At 42.2% G+C, this 27,538-nt stretch overlaps 1 protein-coding gene across 6 annotated transcripts in view; it reads left to right on the forward strand.

The window, feature by feature from the left end:
• LOC130275301 (transmembrane channel-like protein 2-B) overlaps nt 1-19,592 on the forward strand; it is a 147,903-nt gene extending 128,311 nt beyond the window's left edge. For 5 of the 6 annotated variants that reach the window (XM_056523120.1, XM_056523144.1, XM_056523130.1 and 2 more), the window contains 3 exons: nt 319-397; nt 6,373-6,496; nt 19,383-19,592. In XM_056523120.1, coding sequence (XP_056379095.1) covers nt 319-397; nt 6,373-6,496; nt 19,383-19,585 — 406 coding nt within the window. In that variant the 3' untranslated portion in view covers nt 19,586-19,592. Of the gene's footprint in view, nt 1-318; nt 398-6,372; nt 6,497-19,382 lie in introns of those variants that run through there. The other variant, XR_008844729.1, reaches the window with a different exon arrangement.
• The last annotated feature ends 7,946 nt before the right edge of the window (nt 19,593-27,538 follow it).

The following is a 27,538-nucleotide window of genomic DNA, read 5'->3' on the forward strand; positions in this document are numbered from 1 at the left end:
CTGATTGGTTGCTATGGGCAACCGGGCAACTTTTCCTTTGCACAGGTTTTGATAAATCTCCCCCTAAGTGTTTAGTTAGAAGTGCGGTAAAAAATTTGCAAATTACTTATTCAGTTTTTGTCTTTTGGTAATGGTCAGGGACAGTTAAAACAGTAGGATCAAATATACCGTAAGTAGTACAATCATTTTGATTTATTTTATCAGATCTAGATACATAGATAAACAGATAGCTATTGAAATTAATCTATCAGCTTTTATCTGTGATTGTAAATTACTTTTTTTTTTATACTAACAACCATTAATGTTTGTTTTTTGCAGATTGGCTATATATTACCTTAATGCAATATCAAAATCATACAAGAATGCTAACATTGAATTCAAGAAGAAAATGCAGAGGGTATGTTAGAATACATTATCATTATACTGTATTAACATTTTTGTAAGTTATAGATATGTAGGTATTATGATATTATAGATTTATATTATATACAAATCAATAATATCAGAAATTTAATTCCACCACTATCCATAATTATTAAAAATTACAGATGAATGAAGTTCTTAAAATTGTTCTACCAGAGGTAGTACTAGCAGGAGCAGTACACTATGGAACATGATAGACAATCCAGGAGTTGTGTGGCTGTGTAGGGATAGTAGTAGAAACTGGCCATTTCAGGTGGTTGGTATACATTTGCCGATGTGCATCAGTTTGGTCCAGCAAATTGAAAAACTGTTCCTCCATGTTCATTACCCTTTACTGACTGTTTCTGCTTCTGCTACATGTAGTGAAAAACCTGTAAATAGGCTTGTTAGAACATGATATGTTGATTTTTGGTTCTAAGAATCCTACAACACTAAAATTCAATGGCAACAAATATAGTAAGAAGTCGAGAGAGTCAGCACCAGACCGCTTCTAAGTCGTGCAGATGACTCACCAGATTGCCAATACTGGTACAATAGTCCCTAGTATAGCATATGGTCACAGCACAGAATACCAGAAATCCAGAGTGTAGAAGGTTTAGAAGTTTATTAGCTCGGCAGAGCACCTGAACTAAAAAAAAATAGTTGTGTGCATTGGAGAAGCAGATATGGGGGCAAGGCTATCATCTTCATTGTGCTGTACACTACCTTCCGTCCCCTTCGTCTCGACTGCTCAGCTGTGTTACACCAGCAGCAGGAAGACAGAAGAGGAGAGGTGCCAGAGGAATCTTAAAGGAGCAGAGCACCGGCAGCACACACTGCAGTGTGGAGTGAACCTCTGCTGTTAGCAGTATTCAGTTACAGCGAGGTGCACCCCCAAATGCTGCAGGCTGCTGCTGATGCATTCTGCCCAACCCATGTGAGTCAGGGAAGCAGCAGGAGGCCCTCTGGTGGATGGGAGCCCTGGGAAAATGTCCTGTTTTCCTACCCCTAACACCGGCCCTGACTATTGGATCCTATTTTTGATGAAATGATAACTTTATAATTCACTATCCCTATCTTTGATATTTTAATAAGATCTATTAAAGGTTAAATTTCACATATCCTTGTACTAATATTTTTGTTTTTTGAGTTTTTGTTACTTTATAATAGATGTAACTCCACTCATCAATGTGAGACTGTCACTCACCCCTTTAGTCCTTCATGACTGGCTGTCAGAAGGAATTGTGTGGCTGCCTCTGTGATGATGATGACAATCATCAACATCATCATCATCTCTAAATTGCTAGCACCATTTTGACCAATTAATTGAAATGAATATCAAAATGTTCGGATTTGTCCAAATTTTAACATTTTCCGAATTTCAGGACAAATCCACTTTGTGCCGAAACAATTCGCTTATCTCTATTAAAAATTAAGGAACCAGTTGGCAGTAGATAAAAGTTGGGTTCACACTGAGAATCTCCCGGCTGAAAAATCCTGTCCAGAGTTTCTGAGATGGGCCAGCGCCAACTGAAATCAGCTGGCTGACACTGGGAATGCACAGACATTTCTGTCCCGATAGACAGCAATGTTTGCAGTGTGGATTTTGCCAGACAGATAACCCATTCACCTGCATTTTAACTTCAGCCAGTGGAATTTCTGACCTAAATCCAGAAGCGTGATTTTGGAAATTCCATAGAGTAAACCCAGCCAAAAACTTTTCTGCAGCCATCATAGGCGTCATGTGGACTGATTATAGTATCTACCCACTATCTCAGAGAATAACTTCATGCAGTTTTCTAATTGTGTTTCAGTACTTTGAGCTACAAAATGTCTGATTTTATCTACTCAAAATATCAGGCAAACTTATTACTTATGACGATTCGGATCGTCATTATTCTGTCCAGTGGACAAAGGAAAATAATGACACTTATATTGGGAGCAGCAAAAAAGATAAAGTAGTCACAAAATAGCAGAGACTTCTAAAACAAGCATAAAGTAACTGTACACCATTTTGTTGTTTGGCTATAATACTGCAGATCAATTGGCTGACAGCTAATCCTCCTGACCCTTCCATACACAGACATGCGGGGTATGTTTTCTCAACAGGAAGAGAGGGAAAAAAACTTTATCTTCCTTAACCTGTTGGGGACAGAGGGCGTACAGGTACGTCCCCACGTCCTGATAATTAAGGACGGAGGGTGTACCTGTACATCCGTCGGAATTTAGTTCCCAGCCACGCACTGGGCGGGGACCGGACCGGGATTACTGCTGATATCTATCAGCAGGCATCCCGTGGCAATACCTAGGGGGGGGTCCTGGGATGGACAGTCAGGGATGCTGGGTGTGTAGTTCTGCAATATCTGGCCCTTCATATGTTGCAGAACTACAACTCCCAGCATGCCTGGACACCTGGGCATGCATGGAGTTGTAGTTTTGCAACATCTGGAGGGCTACAGTTTGGAGACCACTACTTAGAGGTCTCTAAACTGTTCTTCCCCAGTTGTTGCATAACTACAACTCCTAGCATGCCCAGACTGTCCAGGCATGCTGGGATTTGTAGTTCTGCAACATCTGAAGAGCCAGATATTGCAGAACTACACACCCAGCATCCCTGTCTGTCTGTGCATGCTGGGAGTTGTAGTTTTGCAACAGTTGGAGGCACAATGGTTAGGGTACACTGAGCTGGAGTCTGTTTCCTAAATCAGTGATTCCAACCCGTGTGCCTCCAGCTGTTGCAAAACTACAACTCCCAGAATGAACTGACAGACCGTATATGCTGGGAGTTGTAGTTTTGCAACAGCTGGAGGCACACGGGTTGGAATCACTGAGCTAGAGTCTGTTTCCTAACTAAGTGGTTCCACACCAGTGTGCCTACAGCTGCTGCAAAACTACAACTTCCAGCATGTACGGTCTGTCAGTGCATTCTGGGTGTGGTAGTTTTGTAACAGCTGAAGGTTTGGCGCACCCCCCATGTGAATGTAGAGGGTACATTCACACATGCAGGGGTTTACAGTGAGTTTCCTTCTACAAGTTTTAGCTGCAGCAAATTTTGCGCCGCAGCTCAAACTCCCAGCGGAAAACTCACTGTGAACCCCCGCCTGTGTGAATGTACCCTAAAAACACTACACTACACTAACACAAAATAAAACATAAAACAATACATATACACCCCCTTACACGACTCCCCCCCCCCCCAATAAAAATGAAAAACGCCTGATATGGCAGTGTTTCCTAAACGGAGCCTCCAGCTATTGCAAAACAAAAACTAGCCCGTATTGTCGGACAGCCATTGACTGTCCTGGCAGGCTGGGGGTCTTGCAACAGCTGGAGGCACCCTGTTTGGGAAACGCTGCTGTAGGGTTTTGGTGGAGACATGCCCCATCCTTGTATCCGGGTCCGCCCCTATTGCAAATTCCTCATTTAGGCCTCAAATGACCATGGCGCTCTCTCACTTCAGAGCACTGTCGTGTTTTAAGGCAACAGTTTAGGGTCACATATGGGGTATTTCCGTACTCAGGATAAATTGCGTTACAAAGTTTGGGGGGATTTTTCTCTTTTTACCCATCGTGAAAAGGCAAAGTTGGGGGCTACAGCAGCATGTTAGTGTAAATGGGCTTTGTAAATGCACATGGCCCCCGACTTCCATTCCAACCAAATTCTCTCTCCAAAAGCCCAATTCTTTTCTGAGCATTGTAGTTCGCCCGCAGAGCACTTTACATCCACATATGGGGTATTTCCATACTCAGAAGAAATGTGTGGAATTTGCCTTTTTTGGCCCCTTTGGCGTTTTTTTTTACAAAATAGTTGGATACCAAAATAAAATAAAAAAAGGATGCAGTAGGGATGTAAAAATGTATTTAACTAAATTTTTATTTTTTATTACAACATTTTAATAATTTTTTTTTATAAAGTGTGTGTGTGTTTAACTTTTTTACCCACAATTTTTATGTAGTACTACTACTCCCATCATGGAACACACTGTTCCATGATGGGAGTAGCAGTACCTGTAGTAATAGACATATCGTCCCGGGTCTCAGCCTGACACCCGATGCGATCGTCCATAATATAGCAGAGATGCAGCTCTATACAGCGCTCACACCTCTGCTCTGTACTCTGAGTGATGTTCTATTCACATCACTGGTCGTTCATATTTTCCGTCCAGAGCTGTGATTGGCCGGATGGTTGCAGCCAATCACAGCTCTGAGGAAAATATGAATGAGTGGCCGGCCCGGAGTATAGTGCAGAGCAGGGATGCGAGCGCTGTATACAGCCGCTCCATCTCTGCTATAGACAGGACGATCGCAGCGGGTGTCAGTAGTGATACCCGCTTTGATCTGTTCTTACCTGCAGGTACTCCTACTCCCAACATGGAGCACATTCTGCTCCATGCTGGGAGCTGTAGTACCTGCATTAATAGACAGATCGCAGCAAGTGTAATTTCTGACACCTTCTGCGATCTGTCTATTAATGCAGGTACTACAGCTCCCAGCATGGAGCAGAGTGTACTCCATGTTGGGAGTAGTAGTACTTGTAGTTAAGGAAAGATCACAGCGGGTATCACTACTGACATCCGCTGTGATCCTCCTGTATAATGTATGAATGCAGTATGCAGCAGCTGCTCTTCTATGGTGCCCTGCACTGCCGTATATATACACATATTCCTAGAGCTATGATAGGCTGGAACCATCTGGCCAATCACAGCTCTCTGCGGGAAATATGTGCATATATACGTCAGTGCAGGGACCATAGAAGAGCGGCCGGACGCATCTATACATCATACAGGAGGATCACAACGGGAGATCTGTCAATTAGTACAGGTACTACTACTCCCTTCATGGGACAGTGTGTTCCATGCTGGGAGTAGTAGTACTACCTAAAAATTTTTAAAAAAAGTGAAAAACACATACACACACACACTACATTTTTATTATTGTCGGCTACATTTTTAGTGCTTTACCCGCCCACATAAATTGATCCCTGTTTAAAAATGAATAAACATTTCGTAATAAAAAAGATAAATCTCGTTAGATACAATTTTTTCCATCACTACTGTATATTTTTTATAATTTTTTTATACGGGCGATCTGTCTATTAGTACAGGTACTACTACACCCATCATGGAACAGTGTGTTCCATGCTGGTAGCAGTAGTACTTCCTAAAAAAAAAAAAAAATAAAGAAAAAAGTGAAAAACACACACACACTACATTTTTATTATTGTCGGCTATATTTTTAGGTCCCTGCCCGCCCACATAAATTGATCCCTGTTTTAAAAATTAATAAAAATTTTGTTTTAAAAAAGATTAATTTTGTTAGATACGGTTTTTTCCTTCACTACTGTATCTTTTTTATTTATTTTTTAATGATACCCTACAAAGTTTTAATAAAAAAGGTATCTCCATCATTTTTTTGGATCGCTAAAGTCCAAAAAAGAATAAAAACCGCCTACAAAACGCAAAATCTAAAACCAACATGGCGTTTTTCTTGGCGTTTTTGCTCTCCCATAGACTTCTATGGGATGAAAACGCCACAATTTCAAGGCAAAAAACGCCAAACTAGGTTTTGTCGGGCGATTTGAAAATCCCCCATGTGAGCCCGAAATTGCTGAAAAACGCCAAAATGATTAAAAAAATGGCAAACTAAAAAACGGCCAAGTGAATCTGGCATTTTGCAGTTTACTATTGACTTGCAGCTAACATCTGGACGCTGCGTTTTTTCACTGAAAAAACGATGTGCGGGAAAATTGGCGTTTTTTACAGCATTTTTGCAAAAAAAAAAATCTCAGTGGAGTTCCAGCCTTAGAGGAAATCCTGGCTCTTGTAGTAGTTACATTATCGTCTAGAAAAGAATAGTTAACACTTTTTCGACTAAAGCAATAAATTAGACCAATAAACAATTACAAAACTATAATTCGCTTTAAAAACTTTGAATAATTTGTGTTCCTTGTTATTGTTAAAAACGAATAAAGAAACGGGAGGATGACAAAAATAAACGCAACAACACCGCCTCGACAAATGAATTAATGAAAGACTTGGAAGAGCTGCTGCCTCCCAGTGTGAGATATGGAATCAAAAAGGAAACGGAAGAAAAAGGTAAAATACCTAGAAAATTGTATAAGACTAAGGCTAAGTTTCCACTTCCTTTTTTGTTTCTGGTGTTCTTTTTGAGCAGTAACAGCTTTTCCAAAAAGCAAGACGCTCTGTATGGCATTTTTTGTGAAAAAATACAAATAGCAAAGATACTTGCATAAATGTGTGTGGATGTTTTTCCCTCAAATTCTTTTACAGAAATCCTTGAATCACATAAGCAAAGAATCGCATGACTTGTTATGAGAAAACCGCAGGTATAAAAATATCACAAAAAATGCACGTACGCAAAAAGCTCCATAAAAACTGCACCATGCACTGCAATATTTTTTTTGTGGATTTTTTTTTCAGGCCAAAAAACATGTTGCACAACTCTCTCTAAGGCTAAGTTTCTACTTGGTTTTTTTTGTCCTGCGTTTTTTGGGTTGAAAAAAAACGCCAGAAAAAATGCCTGAAAAAACGCCAGTGCAATTTCCTGCGTCTGGCGTTTTTTCTGGCGTTTATTCATTTGTGTGGAAATTGAACCTTGGCAATTTTTTCTGGTACCCAAAATTTGTTGGGAACCAAAAAAAAAGAGGATGCAGCAGTGATGGAAACATTTTTATTAAACGAAATGTATATATTTTATAACAAAATATTTATTATTTTTTTAATAAAGTGTGTGTGTTTCACTTTTTTCTCTATTTTTTTTTTTATTTTTTAGGTAGTACTACTACTCCCAGCATGGAACAGACTGTTCCATGATGGGGGTAGTAGTACCTGTACTAATAGAAATATCGCACTGGGTGTCAGTCGTGACACCCGATGCGATCGTCCATAATATAGCAGAGCTCTATACAGCGCTCGCATCTCTGCTCTATACTCCAGTGATGTGAATAGAACATCACTCATTCATATTTTCCGCCCAGAGTGGTGATCGGCCGGATGGTTGCAGCCAATCACAGCTCTCTGAGGGAAATATGAATGAGTGAGTGGCTGGAGTATAGTGCAGAGATGCGAGCGCAGGAGAAAGCCGCTCTGCATCTCTGCTATAAACAGGATGATCACAGCGGGTGTCAGTAGTGATACCCACTGTGATCTGTTCTTACCTGCAGGTACTACTACTCCCAACATGGAGCACACTGCAGTTAAGGAAAGATCACAGCGAATGTCACTCCTGACACCTGCTGTGATCCTCCTGTATAATGTATAGATGCGGCCGGCCGCTCTTCTATGGTCCCCTGCACTGACATATATATATATATATATATATATATATATATTGATATATATATATAAATATATATTCATATTTCCCAAAGAGAGATGTGATTGGCTGGAACCATCTGGCCAATCACAGCTCATTGCGGGAAATATAAATAGATGTATATATACGTCAGTGCAGGGGACCATAGAAGAGCGGCTGGCCGCATCTATACATTATACAGGAGGATCGCAACGAGCGATCTGTCTAACAGTGTGTTCCATGCTGGTAGTAGTAGTACTACCTAAAAAAAATTTAAAAAATAAAGAAAAAAAGTGAAAAACTCACACACACTAAATTTTTATTATTGTCGGCTATATTTTTAGGTCCCTGCCCGCCCACATAAATTGATCCCTGTTTTAAAAATTAAGAAACATTTTGTTATAAAAAAGAAAAATTTCGTTAGATACGGGTTTTTCCTTCACTACTGTATCTTTTTATTTTTTTTTTTTTAATGGTACCCTACAAAGTTTTAATAAAAAAGGTATCTCCATCACTTTTTTGGATCGCTAAAGTCCAAAAAATAATAAAAACCGCCTGCAAAAACGCCAAAGTTAAAACCCACATATCGTTTTCTATGGGAGAAAAACACCACGATTTTGACAAAAAAATTGCCAGTGGCGATAAGAATGGAATAAGAATTTTGCGATTTCTCATTGATTTACAGCTAACATCTGGCCACAGCATTTTTTGGCCGAAAAAATGCAATACGGCAGAATTGGCGTTTTTCTTGGCGTTTCCCCCCCCCCCCCCCCCCCCCCAAAAAAAAAATAAAAAAAAAAACAAGTAGAAACTTAGCCTAAGAAAGCCTTCGTCTACTAATGACAATAGTTTGGTAAGTATTTTGCTAAAGTATTTCTGAACCAAAACCAGGATGGCATCCGAAATACAGAAGATATACTGATCTTTCTATTATAGTCTTACAAAAACTTATGTGAAATACTGACCAAAATATTGTCATGTGACCTTAAAATGGTTTAAATACTGCAGTGTTTGAGCACAGCCACAGAGAAGGGGTGTGACTACTACTGTGTATATCCTGATCCCATAGAAGTAGCAATAGCATACAGATAGAACTGAGAGAGAAGCGGTATGTGAGCTTGCAGCTTATAAATTTCCACGCATAAATAATAATATTTTTTGTGATACATTGTATGGTAAAATTAACTATGTAATTACAAAGCACAATTTGTGTGTGCTTGCTTTTTGTGCGACAAATTGCACTTTGTAATGACAGGGACTGAGAGGGAAGGGGTATGTGAATTTCTAGGAGGCATCTAAAAGGTGATGATGTCCTCTTGTAGATTACAGAAAGTCAGCTGACACTGCACAGACCACTTCTTAAGGCACAGAAAGCCATTTCGTTTTCTGGAGGTCTTAATGATGGTTATGTGATCTGGGTACAGTAATAAAACATATGTATGTAGCTGAGCCAGAATTAACCCCTTAAGGACCCTTGACGTACACGTACGTCATGACACCCTGGTACTTAAGGACCCATGAAGTATGCATACGTCATGGAGAATTCCAGCCCCTGCCGCGTGCAGGGCGGGGATCGGACCGGGATGCCTGCTGAAATCGTTCAGCAGGCATCCCGTGCAAACGCCCAGGGGGGTCATCAGAACCCCCCATGTCGGCTATCGTGGCAAATCGCAAGTGAATTCACACTTGCGATTTGCGCAATTCCGGGTCATTACTGGTCTATAGTGACCCGGTGACCCGGAATATAAGGGGGATCGCGGTTGTCTAAGACACCCAGGATCCCCCTGAAGCGATCGGCGTGAGGTGGCAGGGGTGCCACCCCTCCTATCCCTGCTATTGGTGGTCTAGACACGACCACCAATAGCAGATCGGGGGCGGGGGGGTTAACTTTCGTTTTCCCCATCCTGCCCACCCACAATAGGCGGGGCAGGACGGGGAAACTACGGGGACTGGCGCCGAAGATCCACTTACCCATCTGGGCGGGCGACGGAGGCTGCGGGCGACGAAGATCGGCGGGCGGCGATGACGTGTGGCTTGATCCGACGGAAGCCGGTGAGTTGCCTAGCAACATCTGGAGGGTACAGTTTGAGACCACTATACATGCTGGGTGTAGTAGTACCGCCTAAAAAATTAAGAAATAAAAGTGAAAAACACACACACTACATTTTTATTATTGTCGGCTAAATTTTTAGTGCCCTGCCCGCCCACATAAAAATGTTGTTATAAAAAAGATAAATTTTGTTAAATTTTATTTTTTCCATCACTACTTTAGGAAAAAAACGTAATAGGCTCAACATGATGCAATTTTATAAAAACCGCCAAGGAACTGAAAAACGCCAAAAAAGAGTGAAAAAACGCCAAAAGGATTTAAAAAAGCGCCAAACTGAAAAACGCCAAGTGGAAAAATAATTTTGCGATTTCTCATTGATTTACAGCTAACATCTGGCCACAGCTAACATCTGGCTGCAGCCTAAGGCTGTTTCCACTAGTTTTTTTTTTTTTTTTCTGGCAGTTTTTGGAATATTGCCACTGCAGTTTTTGAGCCAAAGCCGGAAGTGTATTGCAAAGGAATAGGACATATAAAGGAAGGACTTATACCTCTCCTCCCTTATGGATCCACTTCTGACTTTGGTTCAAAAACTGCAGTGGCAGTTTTCCTAAAACTGCCAGAAAAAAAGCCAAGTGAAAACTTAGCCTAAAGGTAAACGGTCATGCTGTTCACCCACACTAAACCCAATAGACTGGGTTACAGTGTGGGTGAACAGGAGACCGTTGAGGGATCAATTAATTAAATACGTACATTTAGTCCGGAGCTGTGTCCCTCTGAAGATCCTCTTCTATCCCCGCTGAATTGCGCACCGGAGGCAGGCCTGCCGGGTGAGTTTTAATATTCATTGGCTCTGGTCACGTGAACACTTGCGCCTACTGATTGCACACATGACCAGCGACAATGAATATTCAAATTCACCAGCGGGCGTAAACATAAAAAAACATACCAAACACCAAAAATACAGATTTTTAGTCACATATGATATCAGAAAAAAATAATAAAAATCTATCAAGACAAAAATGATACTGATAAAACTACAGATCAGGGTGCTAAAAATTTAGATTAATTGCATTGACCTATAGAATAAAGTTAATGTTTAATCTTGGGGGCGGAGCCTGACCGCAGAGCTGTATGGCCGCATGAACGCGCTGCTCTCCACAGTCCTAAGCTGACCTAAACGCCTCACAAATGTTTGCCAAAATGGGCAAACATGAGAAAGCAAAGTCCGATGCCACTCCTGGACCGACCAATATAATAATATAATAATCAATCGGACATGGCCACATTCCTGAAAAGAAAACCGGAGCAGAGCCCAGCGCGGCCCTCCAAGATGGCGCCGATGAATGCTCATGCAAGCAATGCAGAGAGAGATGACGGGTCTGATAGAGAAAGCCTTCCAGGGAATCTTGCTGACTCCGATGGAGAAGATACACGACTATCAGTCACTAAGGCCCTCATAAGGAAGACGGTGCAACAAGCGGTGACTAAGGCCATACAAGCAGCAATGGCACCACTGCTGCAGGAACTAGTGGAAATCAAGACAGATGTTAAACAGGTGGGCTATCGCACCGAACACCTAGAAAATGCACTTATTGAAACTGTCTCGTTCTGTGACTCGGCTTTTCACCACCTAAGGGCACAGGAGACCCAGCTTAATAGGGCATTCCTGCTCCTTGAAGACCAGGAGAACCGCAGCAGGCGTAGGAATATCAGAATAAAAGGGGTTCCGGAGACATTTGCTACGGACTCCCTCCCAGCTGTGACCCGCCAGATTTTCGTATCCTTGGTGGGGGATGAGAGGGCTGAGGAAGTGATTATAGAAAGAGTGCATAGAGCACTGAGGCCAAGCTGAAACCGTCAGAGCCTCCCAGAGATATAATATGCGGTCTCCTCAGCTATCTTGACACCGCTGCAATCCTGAAAGCCAGCAGAGAGGCCAACTCCATCCTCCATGAGGGAGTGGCGGTGAAATTATTCCAGGACATTGCACCATCTACACTGGCTAAACGCCGTCTACTTAATCCCCTGCTCCAACGTCTCAGGGAGATCAATGCACCTTATACCTGGCTGTATCCTTTCGGTCTTTCTGTGCTGAAGGATGGGAGATGTCTCGCTATATGCGAACCAGAGGAGCTAGAAAAGCTGTGGCCTTTCCTGGGAATTGAAAAGATCGAGGTCCCTTTGTGGCTGCCGGTCCAACTCAGTCATACACTACCTGCCTTGCCTAAGATGTTGCAGTGGTCAAAAGTGGAACGCTTCAAGTTTCCCAAGCAGAAGAAGCAACAAAATGCTCACCAGAGATCGGACTATGCCTCCACCTGAAGAAAACAGAGGACACTTGCTCTGATTTTTATTAATGCCTGCCTTAAGGTATTGTCCTCAAGTTGAATGAACAGTAGCCACTTACCTTTTCAAACTACATTCCGGACACATACGGTTAGTTGTTTATATCCTAATTAGCCCTCTGGACTGTGTGACTTTGCTGGATTGCGGAGGTTGCTGTTTAGTGCCTTGGCAGTGACATCCATGAGGGGCAAAGGGGATTGGGATGGACAGCAGGGGTTGAGATCTCATGTTTGCTTCATTGTTTACGGATCTCCGCTAGTCGTTTTTACTAAGTTGCTTGCCATCATAATGTGGACTTTCGCTGACTCACATAAGTGCAACCATCAATCGGTACTCAAAGGATTACTAATGTTTCCTACAAAGACAGGTGACAGGGGGCGCTTACCATTGTTCATTAGCTAACCGCATAACGGGGAAATGTTACTTATATGCGCCCTGCTTCCAACGCTGCGCACAATCATCTCTAAAATTGACTCCTGTAGTCGATATATTGATGTTCCCCATGCTTGTCTAACATTGCTATAGGTGTTTTTCTACGAATGTGCGCATTGTGAATATTTTACCTTGCTGTGTCATATGTTTAATAATTTCTTTATATTACTGGTTTTCCTCAGACCACCTCCGACCCTAGCAGTTCTAACCCTTCACTCTCCCCCCATTTCCCCCCACCCCCTCCTTCCTTTCCCCTACAACCCCCCCCCCCCCCTCTCCCCCCCTCCCCTCCACCTTTGATTTCCCTTAAGGAAAAACTGAAGGACATATTATCAAAACAGAATGCAGACCAGGTCATACGCTTTCAACAAAAACTTTTTTTTCATGGGAACAAGGGGGGTCGTCTTATGTCGGCCATGAACAAAAAACGTAGACAGAAAACGCATATTGCCAAGATTGTAGCATCAGATGGCACCCCTCCTCCCTGGCCTCATTCATGTGGATCAAACTGGTTTTGTGAAAGGCAGGGAGGGGAAGCACAATGCATTACGGGTTATGCATGCTATTCACTACGCTACACAAAACAGGATCCCTCTACTCCTTCTCGGCACAGATGCCGAGAAGGCGTTTGATAGGGTAGCGTGTGATTACATGACGAAGGTGTTAGCCAAATATCGCATCCCTGATCGCTTCATTCAAGCCATCATGTCCCTGTATAGTGAGCCCAGCACTCGGGTTAGGGTTAATGGCCATATGTAATGGGACAAGGCAAGGGTGCCCCCTATAGCCATCATTATATGTCCTTGTGATGGAGACTCTTCTCCAGGCCTTGAGGCAAGATGAGGTGATTAAGGGACTGCAAATAGGGGATAGGCCTCATCTCACGGCAACATTCACTGATGATCTGCTTATAATGATCACTAACCCTACTGAAGCCTTACCTCGAGTCCAACAGGTTATTGAAGAATATGGAACCCTGTCCAATTTTAAAGTAAACTATAGCAAGTCGGAGATACTGAACATTACAATACCCCCCCCCCCCACCCGTATAGTTTCACGTCCTACAATCCTCCTTGTCTTATAGATGGCCCTCTAAACACATTACATACCTGGGCATAGCCCTTCCACCATCACTGAGCAACTTGTTTGACCTTAATTATGTTCCCTTGCTGACTAAAATGAAGAATAAACTTGACTCCTACAAGTTAAGCTTTCTTTCATGGGTGGGACGACGCAACCTCCTACAGACATACATTGTACCTTCAATACTTTACTTACTATGCATGGTACCCATAGAACTACCTAAACGGTATTTACTGCAGTGGAGACAACTCTTTAGGTCTTTCCTATGGTCTGGGAAACGCCCTCGTCTGGCACATTCCCTTATCACTAGATCCAAGAGGGGCAGTGGCATAGGTATGCCAGACATCTCTATGCTATATACAGCTAACCATATTCCCAGATGGGTTGAAATGACCACTGGAACCAGCCTACTGGGTGGTTCAGAACTAGAACGCTCTCAAATAACTTCCCGAGGCTGTGGGGTGGATGGTCATGTCTGGCTGCCTACACACCGCTCCCTCTCATATGTTAGTAATCCTCTGTTAAAAGGAATACTCACTGTCAAAAGAGCTTATGATAAAGACACAACACAAGATGACTCCGGAAAAACACTGATCTCCCCATGCTTTCCAAGCTTTCTGATTCCTTACTCAGTTCATCCTGACATACAAGAGACGGATGACTTGTTGTCCCATTTCCGAAACATGCCTGTCAAAACCCTATGCGCCCAAAACCGACCACCCACAGTTGAGACACTATCCACAATGCCTCCACAACTTAAAACTAACTTTCTACATCTTCATATGCTAAAAGAGACATCTACAGCATTTCTAAAGGTGTATGTCATTGGTGAAAACCCGACCTGGATCGATAAGTTGATGCAATTTTCGCCAAACTGTAAACCAAAATTTTCCACATTTAATGCCTGTTTAAGAGATGAGAGGCAAACATCATACCCGTTGTACTTGAGGTCTTGGGAGGATGAGTTGGGACGCAGGTTCACAGACCAAGAGAAAAATCCATTCTGACCGGCTCCCATGGCTTCTCTAGGTGCGTCAAGCTACAAGAAGGCCATTATAAATTAGTGGTCATATGGTATAGAACAGATGGTATATAACTTAGTTATTACATCATTGGGGTTTGAGTGATTCGCCTGCGTGCTGGAGATGCCATGGGGGAGTGAGCTCTCTATCCCACATCTGGTGGTCCTACCCCAAGATAGCACCCTACTGGAGTGAAGTAAGCCTCATCATAGACAAGGTGGTGGGTCCACACGTCCCCCTCTCGCCAGAGGTGGTCCTCTTGGGATTATCAACCAAGAACTGCATTCTATCTAAGAGATCTCTGATTGCACACATGTTAACTGCAGCTAAGGCACTAGTTCCACTTCATTGGCAAGATGAAACACCTCCTACAGTTCAACAGTGGGTTTCTAAGGTCTCCCAGTTATGCAGAATGGAGGAGCTTTCAAGTTGGAGTGACCGTTCCAAAGACAGATACTGGAGCAAGACAGATACTTGGCTCAGTTTTCGTGATGCTGACACCGACCCCCTTCTTTCACACCAGACATCACAACCGGGTACCCTCCATTGACTCCATTAACAATTCCTCCTCCCTCCGTCCCGTCCCCCTCCTCCCCCCTCCTCCCCTCCTCATCCCCAACCACACCTCGTATCTACTTTCTGTCTTCTACTTACCTCTCTCTCTTCCTATTTTCTCCTTCCTCTGTCTCCTCCCTTGGAGAAATCCTTCACCTTTTTCTTTTTTTTCTTTCTGCATTCTTGCACCTTTGTGCTCATGTTCATTGACTCTACTATGTTTAGTGCCATACTTCTAGTACAGTTTTAACTAATTGGATCGGCTCCTAGGTGACACCACCTCATACTTATAGGATGCCCATTGGACTATCTAACCTTCTATTTTATGTGAAGCTAAAGTCGATGTGTATCGGTAACTCTTTTGATTGAGTTGTTTTATTGCTTTTACAATAATGCATGGCCACGGAATGCTCATTGGTCTTTTAAAATGTTGCTTGGGGCCTGGTCCACTCAAGCCATATATAATCAGTCTTTCGCACTGTACTTCATATTACACTTGTATGTTATGTTGTATTGAAAATTTGAAAATGAAGAATTGAAAAAAAAAAAAAGATAATGTTTACCAGAAAGTGATCGGCATAAAAACTAAAACCCCGAAAAGTTGCAAAATTGCTATTTTCTTGCACAAAAATAATATTTTGGTTTTGCGATACATTTCATGGTAAAATGAAAGATGTAATTACAAAATACATTTGGTCACGCCAAAAAAACAAGCTCTCATATGGGTCTGTAGGGGGGAAAATAAGGGGTTAAAGTCTGTTATAAAAAAAACTAAAAAAAACTTTTGACTTGTCATAGAGACATAGGCCCAGATTTATCAAACTTTGTGAGAGAAAAAATAGAGTGATTTTTCCACAGCAACCAATCACAGATTAGCTTTCACTTTATCAGAGCTTGTTAGCTGAGCTGTGATTGGTTGTTGTGCAAAAATCACAAAATTTTTTCTCTCACACAGTTTGATAAAATCTGGGCCTTAGGCTGGAATTCCACTAAAAAATGTAAAAAAATAAAAATAAATCAATAGAGAAAAAAAGTGAAACACACATACACACTTTTAAAAATGAATTAAAAGTTCATTATAAAAAAGAAAAATTTCCTTAAATAAATTTTCCCATCCATACTGCATCCTTTTTTTTTGGTACCCAACACATTTTGAAAAAGAACGCCAAAGGGGCCAAAAATGCAATTTCAACTCAAATGCAAAGACGCCAGAAAAAATGGAAGACACAGGAAATTGCACTGGCGTTTTTTCTGGCATTTTTTTCAGTGAAAAAAACACTGGAAAAGAAACCAAGTGGAATTCTAGCCTTACTGTATAAAAGGTTTTGATAGGTGGGTGTCATGGAACAATTAGGGAGCAGTGCTTCGCTGATCACTTTTCCTTGTTACTATCTCCTTGCTACAGCTTTCTATAGAACCCATCCCTTGCAGCAAGGAGATGGCGGGCAGTGCTCAGCAAAGCGCCACTTCACATTTGATCTATTGATTGATGGTGGTCTCAGCACCTGTACCCCGTCAAGTCGTTGTTTTTTTGTTTTTGCTTTTTTAATTAATTATAATAACACATTAATGCTGGATGTAAGATGAAGGAGTTTATGTGTGTCAAGGAATCCAGAGGCAAATTGTTTTGCCTTATTGTCACCAGGTTCAGGTAGACAATATATCAGGAATGACCTCTTAGGCTGGGTTCACACCACGTTTTGTTAAATACGGTTCCCGTATACTGCTGGGATGAAGGGGGGCGGGGCTTAATCACGGCGTCGTATTCGGGAACTGTATTTAATGTATGTCTATGAGCCGACCGGAGTGAAGGCAAAAACGTGGTCGACCGCGTTTTTGCCTACAGTCGGGAAACCGCATACGGCCGAAAAGGAAGCCGGCCGGAGGCTGCGGTTCACTCCGGTCGGCTCATAGACATACATTAAATACGGTTCCCGAATACGGCTGAGTGCGGGCGCCGCGATTAAGCCCCCCCCCCCCTCCTCCCAGCCATATACGGGAACCGTATTTAACAAAACGTGGTGTGAACCCAGCCTTAGCCAGGATCTTCAGTCACTCCTAAAACCTGGACCCAAACTCCAGTTACTTATATCTCTGAAACTAGGAGTCCCAGTAAGTAACATAGCTTGTTTATTTTACCAAATATTCTCATCTGTTACCTTTCCTGTCCTCACTACCAGGAGAAGTTCCAGTGCAGCGAGATATTGGCATAAAACAGTAAATTATATTTGGACATGAAATGAAAGCATACAGGCAAAGCGGTACTTTAGTGTGTACATACCAATGTGGCACGCAGTCTAAATCATGGCTAGTGAACAAAATGACTAAACATCTTTAAATAAAAGCAGGGAAGTCAAAACATACAAAAACATGCAAAAATATATAACTACAAAATACAATACAATACAAATACAATACAAAACATGATTTATTTATAATTTGTGGAACATTATTTCTTTATTTAAATTCAAACCTGCAGGAAACCTTACTCCTAGATGCTATACCCAATAAGCCCCCCTGGACACATGCGGTTTTCCCACTAAGACATTTATGTAATTAATTTTATGTCATCTAGTGTGTTACTTGTGATATATGTATCTTATGTATAGGGAATGTACCAGCAGAGCTGTAAAAAATTACTTCTGTACACAAAGTAATCACAACTTGTCAATGGTCTCTAAACATTTTATAGAACAACATGACAGGTCTCTGGCCTTCAAGGGGAGTGATATATCATTTCTCCACCTGGACATGGAGGCTTTCTGGATATACCATCTAGGTTTCCTGCAGGTTTGAATTTAAAATGAGAAATAATGTTCTATTCCTGATAAATGAACCATGTTTTGTATAATGTAAGCACACATACATTTTTGTATTTATATATTTGTATGTGTTTTTTTGTATGCCTGACGCTGCATAGTGTTTTTAAGTTAGATACTTTAAAGTGTTAACCTTTTATAAGGTGTGAGTATTGACGTCACTTCCCCACTTTTATTTAAAGTTGTTTAGTCACTTTGTTCACTTGCCATGATTGAGACCACTTGTCGCAGTTAAACACGTTGGTGTGTTCACACTGCTGCAGTACCGCTTCACCTGTATGCATTCATTACATGACTGAATAAAGTTTCCAGTTTATGTCTATATGATGCTGGACTGGAACTTCTTTCATGTAAGTTATTGTGGCTGGAGTCAGAGCCAGATGTCTATGCTGGAGATCATTACACAATTCAGTGTAGTGCTGAGACTACTTTTTGTGCTCTTTAAAGACCAAACTCTGCCTGCTTTGGCTCTTGGCACCAACTGATTATCAATCCAGCCTTGGTACCTACTCTTGATGCCTACTCTTTATCTTTCGGCTAGCCATTGATAAGAGAGACTACATCAGTGGACTAATTGTGGAAAATTACATCTCTTTGCCAGGGTTAAAGGGGTACTCCACTGGCCAGCGTTCAGAATATTTAGTTCTGAACACTGTGTGCATGCTGTCCCTCATGGCATCATGCCGTCAGGCCATGCCCCTCAATGCAAGTCTATGGTAGGGGGCGTTACCTGATGTCATGAGGGGCGTGGCCAACTCCAGCAGTGTGCACACAGCGTTTGGAACTAAATGTTCCGATAGCTGGCCGGTGGAGTACCCCTTTAAGGGTGAAGAACATACAGTACAAGCTCTTAGACTCTGCCCCCTGGTTTAACCGTAAGACAAATTAAGTAGTGACCAAGTGGGTTCACTTTACCTATTGGCTTTTTTTTACATTATGAGTCAAGGCTATACATTTAAGCAGAAAGGCTACTGGCCCCTTGTTACATGTAAAAGAGACACTCAGATAAACTTGTTTTTATACACATTCGGAACATTGATAGCAAATTTCACTAATATCAGTGCATCCTGTTACAAACCAGTTAAAAACTGAATGTTTAGTCTTTTTATGAAGGCAAACCAGACTTTCAGCTCAGTGAAAACCAATAAATATTTAGGTTTGACCTTATGAAAAATAGTGTTAAACAGCATAAAGCAATATGTAGTCTGTTATTCAGATTAGGCCCAATTCACTGTCCACTGGAGGGGGAGAAATTAAGTAAAATGTTGGTGGAATGTATTGTGCTGTCTAATCCATTTTCTGTTTATTGTTGAGTTGCGGAGAGGATTATAGTTAAAGTTTGTGACTTATTTTTTTGCAGATAAAGTACTTCTTAAACCTAACACAAACAATGAAACTAATTCTAAACCTGGAAAGACAACTTTACCTGTGAAAAATGGCCCTCGGGTGACGGTTACCAAGCCACCGATTCAGTCTCAGCTGATAACAACCTCATCTACTATAAAGCTTCAAGTTAATAACATAAAACCACAACTAGGCAGAGGTAGAGGACGTACATCTTAATATATTAAAAGGAATTACATTTTGTTATGTGCTTAGTGTTACATTATTTTATATTCTTTACTTGTAATTCTAATAAATAAACAAAATGGATATTTCAATTTTATTGGAATTAAATGTATGAAAAAAATTGGTACTTTAAGAATTTTTTATTGCATACTATGTAACTTGTGAAGTAATCCTGTACTAGTTGGGTAATAAGTATTAATAAGAATGGATTAGAAATGTATACAAAATAAAAAAAGCAACCAGTTCTTTTCAAAGCTGTTAAATTATGAAGACATAAAACTGTCCTGTCAGTGACCACCTGCCATTCACCAGTTACTACGTGGGTCCTACGAAGAATTGCACAGTCACAACTACTATGTATTGAATGAACAAAGCTCATACATTCTACTGCCTTCCTCTTTGGGATCCAGCAAACATATACCATGCACAATGATAATATTACACCCCTTTGGTTACAAATGTGCTCGATATACTGCATAATGAATAATGATGTTAGGTGCTCATTATTTAACTGTATTGGGATAAGATTATTTTACTGTCCTGAAGTTGTGAACTTGTTGACATACATTTACAAAAACACCTTCAATGGGCATACAAGCATCAGAACTGGAAGATGGGGCATTAAAAAAAATGGGGCAATAATGAACTGTGTATTTATGATATCAGTGTATAAGGTTACAAACCAATGATACATTTACCCAGTCCTGAATAACTTATAATTGTTGATAGAGATTATATAGACTCTTGGTGAGCATTCAGTAATAAGGGAAGTAGAGACATATTGTAACACTCACGTTTCAGAAGACAGGAACTCCGGTGGATGTGGATCCCCCCACCTTTGGTCTCCCCCTCCTTTTATGAGTCAGAAAACTCCTGAGAAGGTCATGGTCCAGGAGATTCTCCTCAGGCTCCCAAGATCTCTCCTCAGGAACGTTACCCTCCCAGTGGACCACAAAAAATTGTTTACCTCTCACAGTTTTTGTAGCAAGAATCTCTTTAACCCCTTGAGGACCCTTGACGTATGTGTACGTCATGACACCCTGGTACTTAAGGACCCATGATGTACGTCATGGAGAATTCTGGCCCCCGCCGCGCGCCAGGCAGGGATCGGACCGGGCATCCCGTGCAAAAGCCCAGGAGGTTCATCAGACCCCCCCCCCCCCCATGTCGGCGAGCGGGGCAAATCGCAAGTGAATTCACACTTGCGATTTGCATGATTCTGGGTCATTAAGGGTCTATGGTGACCCGGAATATAAGGAGGATCACGGTTGTCTAAGACACCTACGATTCCCCTGAAGGTCCCCAGAAGCGACGAGCAATAGCAGATCGGGGGCGGGGGGGGATAACTTTTGTTTTCCCTGTCCTGCCCACTTACAATAGGCGGGGCAGGACGGGGAAACCGACAGGGACCGGCGCCGAAGATCCACTTACCCATTTGGAGGCAGCGGGTGACGGAGATCGGCGGGCGACCATGTCACTGCAAAGTGATCTCAAAACTGTATCCCTCCAGATCTTGCAAAACTACAACTCCTAGCATGCCCAAACAACTGTTTGCTGTCTGGGCATGCTGGGATTTGTAGTTTTGCAACATCTGGAGGGCCACAGTTTGGAGATTACTTTGCAGTGTTCTCTGAAACTGTAGCCCTCCAGATGTTGCAAAACTGCAAATCGCAGCATGCCCAAACAGCTGCCTCTGCATGCTGGGAGTTGTAGTTGCATACCTCCAGCTGTTGCATAACTATATCTCCCAGCATGCCCTTCGGTGATCAGTACATGCTGGGAGTTGTAGTTTTGCAACAGCTGGAGGCACACTGGTTGGAAAATACTGAGTTAGGTAGCAGAACCTAACTGAAGGTTTTCCAACCAGTGTTTCTCCTGCTGTTGCAAAAGTACAACTCCCAGCATGCACAGTCTGTCAGTACATGCTGGAAGTTGTAGTTTTGAAACAGCTGGAGGTTTGCCCCCCATGTGAACGTACAGGGTACATTCACACAGGCAGGTTTACAGTAAGTTTCCTGCTTCAAGTTTGGGCTGCGGCAAATTTTTTGCAGGAGGGCAAACTCCTAGCGGGAAACTCACCGTAACACGCCAGTGCGAATGCACCCTAAAAACACTACACTACACTAACACATAATAAAGGGTAAAACACTACATATACACCCCCTTACACTGTCCCCCCCAATAAAAATGAAAAACGTATTGTATGGCAGTGTTCCCAAAATGGAGCCTCCAGCTGTTGCAAAACAATAACTCCCGGCATTTCCGGACAGCCACTGACTGTCCAGGCATGCTGGGAATTTAGCAACACTCTGTTTGGTAATCACTGGCGTAGAATACCCCTATGTCCACCCCTAGGCAATCCCTAATTTAGTCCTCAAATGCGCATGGAGCTCTCTCACTTCGGAGCCCTGACGTATTTCAAGGAAACAGTTTAGGGCCACATGTGGGGTATTTCCGTACTCGGGAGAAATTGCACTACACATTTTGGGGGCTTTTTCTCCTTTTACCCCTTATGAAAAGGAAAAGTTGGGGCTACACCAGCTTGTTAGTATGGAAATACCCCAGATGTGGGCGTAAAATGCTCTGCAGGTGCACAACAAGGCTCAGGAGTGAGAGTGCACTATGTACATTTGAGGCCTAAATTGGTGATTTGCACGGGGTTGGCTGATTTTACAGCGGTTCTGACATAAATGCAAAAAAATAAATACCCACATGTGACCCCATTTTGGAAACTACACCCCTCATGGAACGTAACAAGGGGTATAGTGAGCTTTAACACCACACAGGTGTTTAATGAAAATTCTTCAAATTCTTGGATGGGAAAATGGAAAAAAAAAATTTTCACTAAAATGCAGGTGTTACCCTAAATTTTTCATTTTCACAAGGGAAAATAGGAAAAAAGCCCCCCGAATTTTTAACCCTATTTCTTCTGAGAAAGAACATACCCCATGTGTGGATGTAAAGTGCTCTGTGGGCGAACTACAATGCTCAGAAGAGAAGGAGCGCCATTGGGCTTTTGGAGATAAAATTTGTCCGGAATTTAAGGCCACGTGTGTTTACAAAGCCCCCATAAAGCCAGAACAATGGACCCCCCCACATGTGACCCCATTTTGGAAACTACACCCCTCGCGTAATGTAATAAGGGGTACAGTGAGCATTTACGCCCCACAGGTGTCTGACAGATTTTTGGAACAGTGGTCCGTGAAAATTAAAAATTTAATTTTTCATTTGCACAGCCTACTGTTCCAAAGATCTGTCAAACGCCAGTGGGGTATAAATACTCATTGCACCCCTTATTAAATTCTGTGAGGGGTGTAGTTTACAAAATAGGGTCACATGTGGGGGGGGGGGGGGTCCACTGTTCTGGTAACACGGGGGACTTTGTAAACACACATGGCCCCTGACTTCCATTCCAAAAAATGTTTTCCCATAAGCTCAATGGCGCTCCTTCTCTTCTGAGCATTGTAGTGCGCCAGCAGAGCACTTGACGTCCACACTTGGGGTATTTCCATATTCAGAAGAGATGGGGTTACAAATTTTGGGGGGCATTATCCCTTGTAAAAAAAAATTCTTTGAGTGAAAACTAGCATTTTAATGAAAAAAATAAAAATCATTTACGCATCCAACTTTAACGAAAAGTCTTCAAACACCTGTGGGGTGTTAAGGCTCATTGGACCCCTTTTTACGTGCCTTGAGGGGTGTAGTTTCCAAAATAGTATGCCATTTGGTTGTTTTTTTTTTCTGTCCTTGCACCATAGTGGCTTCCGAAATGGGACATGCCCCCCACAAAAACAATTTAAGAAAAATTTGCTTTTCAAAGGCCAAATGTGACTCCTTCTCTTCTGAGCATTGTAGTTCGCCCGCAAAGCAGTTTGAAGATTTTGAATTTTCTCCTTCAATTTGCTGCTATTCCTGTGAAAAAGGGTAAACAAACCTTTTGAATGTCATTTTAAATACGTTGAGGGGTGCAGTTTTTATAATGGGGTCATTTGTGAGGTATTTCTAATATGAAGTACCTTCAAATCCACTTCAAAACAGAACTGGTCCCTGAAAAATTGGAAAATTGCTGCTATACTTTGAAGCCCTCTGATGTCTTCTAAAAGTAAAAACATGTCAACTTTATGATGGAAACATAAAGTAGACATATTTTATATGTGAATCAATATATAAATTATTTGGAATATTAATTTTCCTTATAAGCAGAGAGCCTCAAAGTAAAAAAAAAATGCAACATTTTCTATTTTTATCAAATTTTGGAATTTTTCACCAAGATATGATGCAAGTATCGACAAAATGTTACCACTAACATAAAGTAGTATATTTCTCGATAAAACAATCTCGGAATCAGAATGAAAGGTAAAGGCATCCCAGAGTTATTAATGTTTAAAGTGACAGTGGTCAGAAGTGCAAAAAATGTCCGGGTACTACAGTGAAAATTGCATTGGTCCTTAAGGGGTTAAAGGGGTACTCCAGTGGAAAACTTTTTTTTTTTTAATCAACTGGTGTCAGAAAGTTAAACAGATTTGTAAATTACATCTATAAAAAAAAAAATCTTAATCCTTCCAGTACTTATTAGCTACTGAATACTACAGAGGAAATTCTTTACTTTTTGTAACACAGAGCTCTCTGCTGACATCAGGACCACAGTGCTCTCTGCTGACACCTCTTTCCATTTTAAGAACTGTCCAGAGTAGGAGAAAGTCCCCATAGAAAACATATGCTGCTCTGGAAAGTTCCTAAAATGGAGAGAGATGTCAGCAGAGAGCACTGTGGTCATGATGTCAGCAGAGAGCTCTGTGTTCCAAAAAGAAAATAATTTCCTCTGTAGTATTCAGCAACTAATAAGCACTGGAAGGATTAAGATTTTTTAATAGAAGTTATTTACAAATCTGTTTAACTTTCTGGCATCAGTTGATTTAAAAGAAAAAAAGTTGTCCACCGGAATGCCCCTTTAAGTCAAGGGTCAATGCATCCATCTACCAGGAGATTTTGGAGCACTTCATGCTTCCTTTCCTTTAAGGTTGCATTACTGAAATGCAATGGACTTTTGCATGATACTCTAATTTTTCAAGTTTCTCCTGTATGCGACTGCCTTCGTCACTGGTACCACGATTAAAGAGAACCAAAGGATAGAACAAATGTGTATGAAGGTTTCATGTTTCTGCTGAAGTTTTCCCCCTTAGCTGCTGTTGCTTAGTGTATGGGAGTAAAATCTATATTTTTTTACAATTTTCACTGTGTAGCCGCATAGTAACCACAAGTTTGTACATTCAGTCATGTGGAATTTATAAACTGTAAACACTATATTGTGATAGAATTTAGGCAGTAGAAGAGTTAATGCAAGGCATCTAAAAAGTGAAAAAAAAAAAGTTTTTATACAAATATGTAAAAACAATGGTTCCTCCAAATAATTACTGCACTAGAAGAGGAGCAGCCAGTAAATGAATCACTGGCGTGTATCCAACCACTAAATACAGTGTGGGGGTTGGAAATATGTTGCAAAAAATGTGATTATCAGCCAGATAGTTGTCCTTGAGTGTGCAGTGAGACGAATATCGCTGCTGCATAGTATCATTTGTAAAAAAACAAAGCACTGGCTTAGCATTCTGAAATTATGCCCATTTTCCATCACACCCACTTTCTGCATTTTACACCACTTGAAAGTTACATCTAAAAACAACTATGGCAATGATGTTATTGAATTAAGAATAGTGTTTATTCCACATACCAGGGCTTAAAATAGAGAGGTCTACTCAGTGTACCATAAAAACAAGCCTTACTGACACCTATTATAGTTTTCTAACTACAGCATAAGACTCGCCAGGTGTCAACTAAATGGCCCATTATTATTGGCAGCTAAGCCAAATTCTACAATAATATACAGGACCCCAGAAATAGCTTATAGAGGTTTGCCCACCTGTGTGTTCTGCTCCTTGCTATCTTGGGAGTGCACTCCCCAGCCTGGTCACCTTCTGTGTGTGACATGCTCATCATAGTACACTGACCCTGAAGCTATGTGTCACACACATCTACCCATCCTCTGCTGCTGTGCATGGAGGGTATGGCAACAGAAGCCCAGCCATCCTCTTCTACATCAGAGAGGTGGTCGGTAACATAGCAGCGCTCCTGGGGAGGTGACGGGATCGCCACCTCCCTTCCACCCATGTAGGCAATCGCCGCAGATCGCCGGTGAACTCACACCAGCAATTCACGGCGATACTGGTCATATGGGTCACGTGTGACCCGATGACCCGGAATTAGAAGGTGATCGGTGGTGTACTATACAACGCCAATCACCTCCTGTAGCTAGAGGCAGGTGTCGATCCAGTCACCTCCCCAGGAGTGCTGCTATCCGACCAATAGCACCCGCAGAGAAAGGGTTAATGTCCTCTTCTCTCAGCTCTGCTCGCCCACCGAGCTCAGTTAGCGGGCAGAGCTGAGAGAAAGAGCCAGGGACTCCCCCTCTGTGAAGATCTGAGCCCCTCAGAGATGAAGAATTGATTTTAGTGCAGGATGAGTTTCAGTGCAGACACAGGTAGGTTAACAGATAGGTTAAAAAAAAACTAAACCCCCCCCCCCCCCCGCTGAACCCCCAATAGGTCCTCAAGGGTCCACCGCAGATTCTGCAGCGTGACCCGGGATCTGTTAGGGTTTCAAGGAGCTGCATTTGGTCCCCTTAATTTTTTGGGGGCCGCAGCATTTTTTTTTCTTATAACGGTGTGTGATTTATAATCACACACTACACTAAACACATACACTACACACTCCCCCCCCCCACACACCCCCTCCACCACCGCATATGCCTTACTTGCCTCATACACTGAATCTGCCAGTGAGGACGAGGAAGATCCTACTTTTCTGTGTTCTTCCTCGTCCTCATCATCTAGTATGCAGTAAATATTTATCAGGACCGACTTCACCCCCTACCTGGCTTAAAGATATACGCCCCACGGGGAATCATAGATGTGGGAACTGTTCGTTCTGCGGCCAACTCAGGCAAGGTCGGAACTACCTCCTAGGTGGTGAGAGCATACATGTTACAGACCTCATCACCTGCAGAACCAAATTTGTTATCTACTGTATACAGTGCCCTTGCAGTCTCTTCTACATCGGGTGTACCATCAGCCCGATGTTTGTGAGGTTCAGAGAGCACGTCCGACTCTCTAGGAGAGAGGAAGGAGTACCAAGACTGGCGGAACATCTGCACACTGAACACAGTGGCAATCCTGCATTATTGACTTTCTTTGGTCTGGAAACAGTCACAACAACTCCTACAGGTCTTACCAGATAGACCTTTCTGCAACAGAGAGAAGCTCGTTGGATCTCCCGACTGGGAGCCACTGGACCTATAGGGTTCAATGAACTATAGGGTTCAGTGCATTCTTATAACTGCACCTGACACCTTTCGCTAACCATTTTTCTGCCCCCCTTCCCCCATGCACTCTCCTTTACCTACCTCCTTATGATAGTTTTATTACCTTTTCTGTATACAGATGGATGCTACAGCACGGCCGCAGCTATAAGCTACATGCCTGTACTTTTGGCAGCGCTGGAGGGCCCCGTGCAGCAGTCACCGGCTCGTAGGTTCGCGTTGCTTAGCAACAACACTTCAGCTGATCAGAGGCCGCGGCGGTTTAGTATAAAACCGCAACCGCAAGCATCATCAGTGGGTGTGACCAAGCAGACAACCCGTGAAACGGAACCGTTGTTCCACAAGCTCGGGTGAGCTCAGATTTTCTCCTCTCCCCGACCCGAACCGCTGTAACCTTATACGCATGGAATGAAAGCACCTTCTTTTGCATAACACCGGGTGAGTGCGTGATATGTACTTTTCTCTTCTTGATATGTCACATATGTTGTGTTCCATATAAGCGCACCGCCGACTCTGCCGCACCACCCGTCCAAAGGCTTTTACCTAAGTCTTAAACTGCATCCGCAGTATTGTTC

The sequence above is a fragment of the Hyla sarda genome, chromosome 1, assembly GCF_029499605.1.
Source record: "Hyla sarda isolate aHylSar1 chromosome 1, aHylSar1.hap1, whole genome shotgun sequence".
NCBI lineage: Eukaryota > Metazoa > Chordata > Amphibia > Anura > Hylidae > Hyla > Hyla sarda.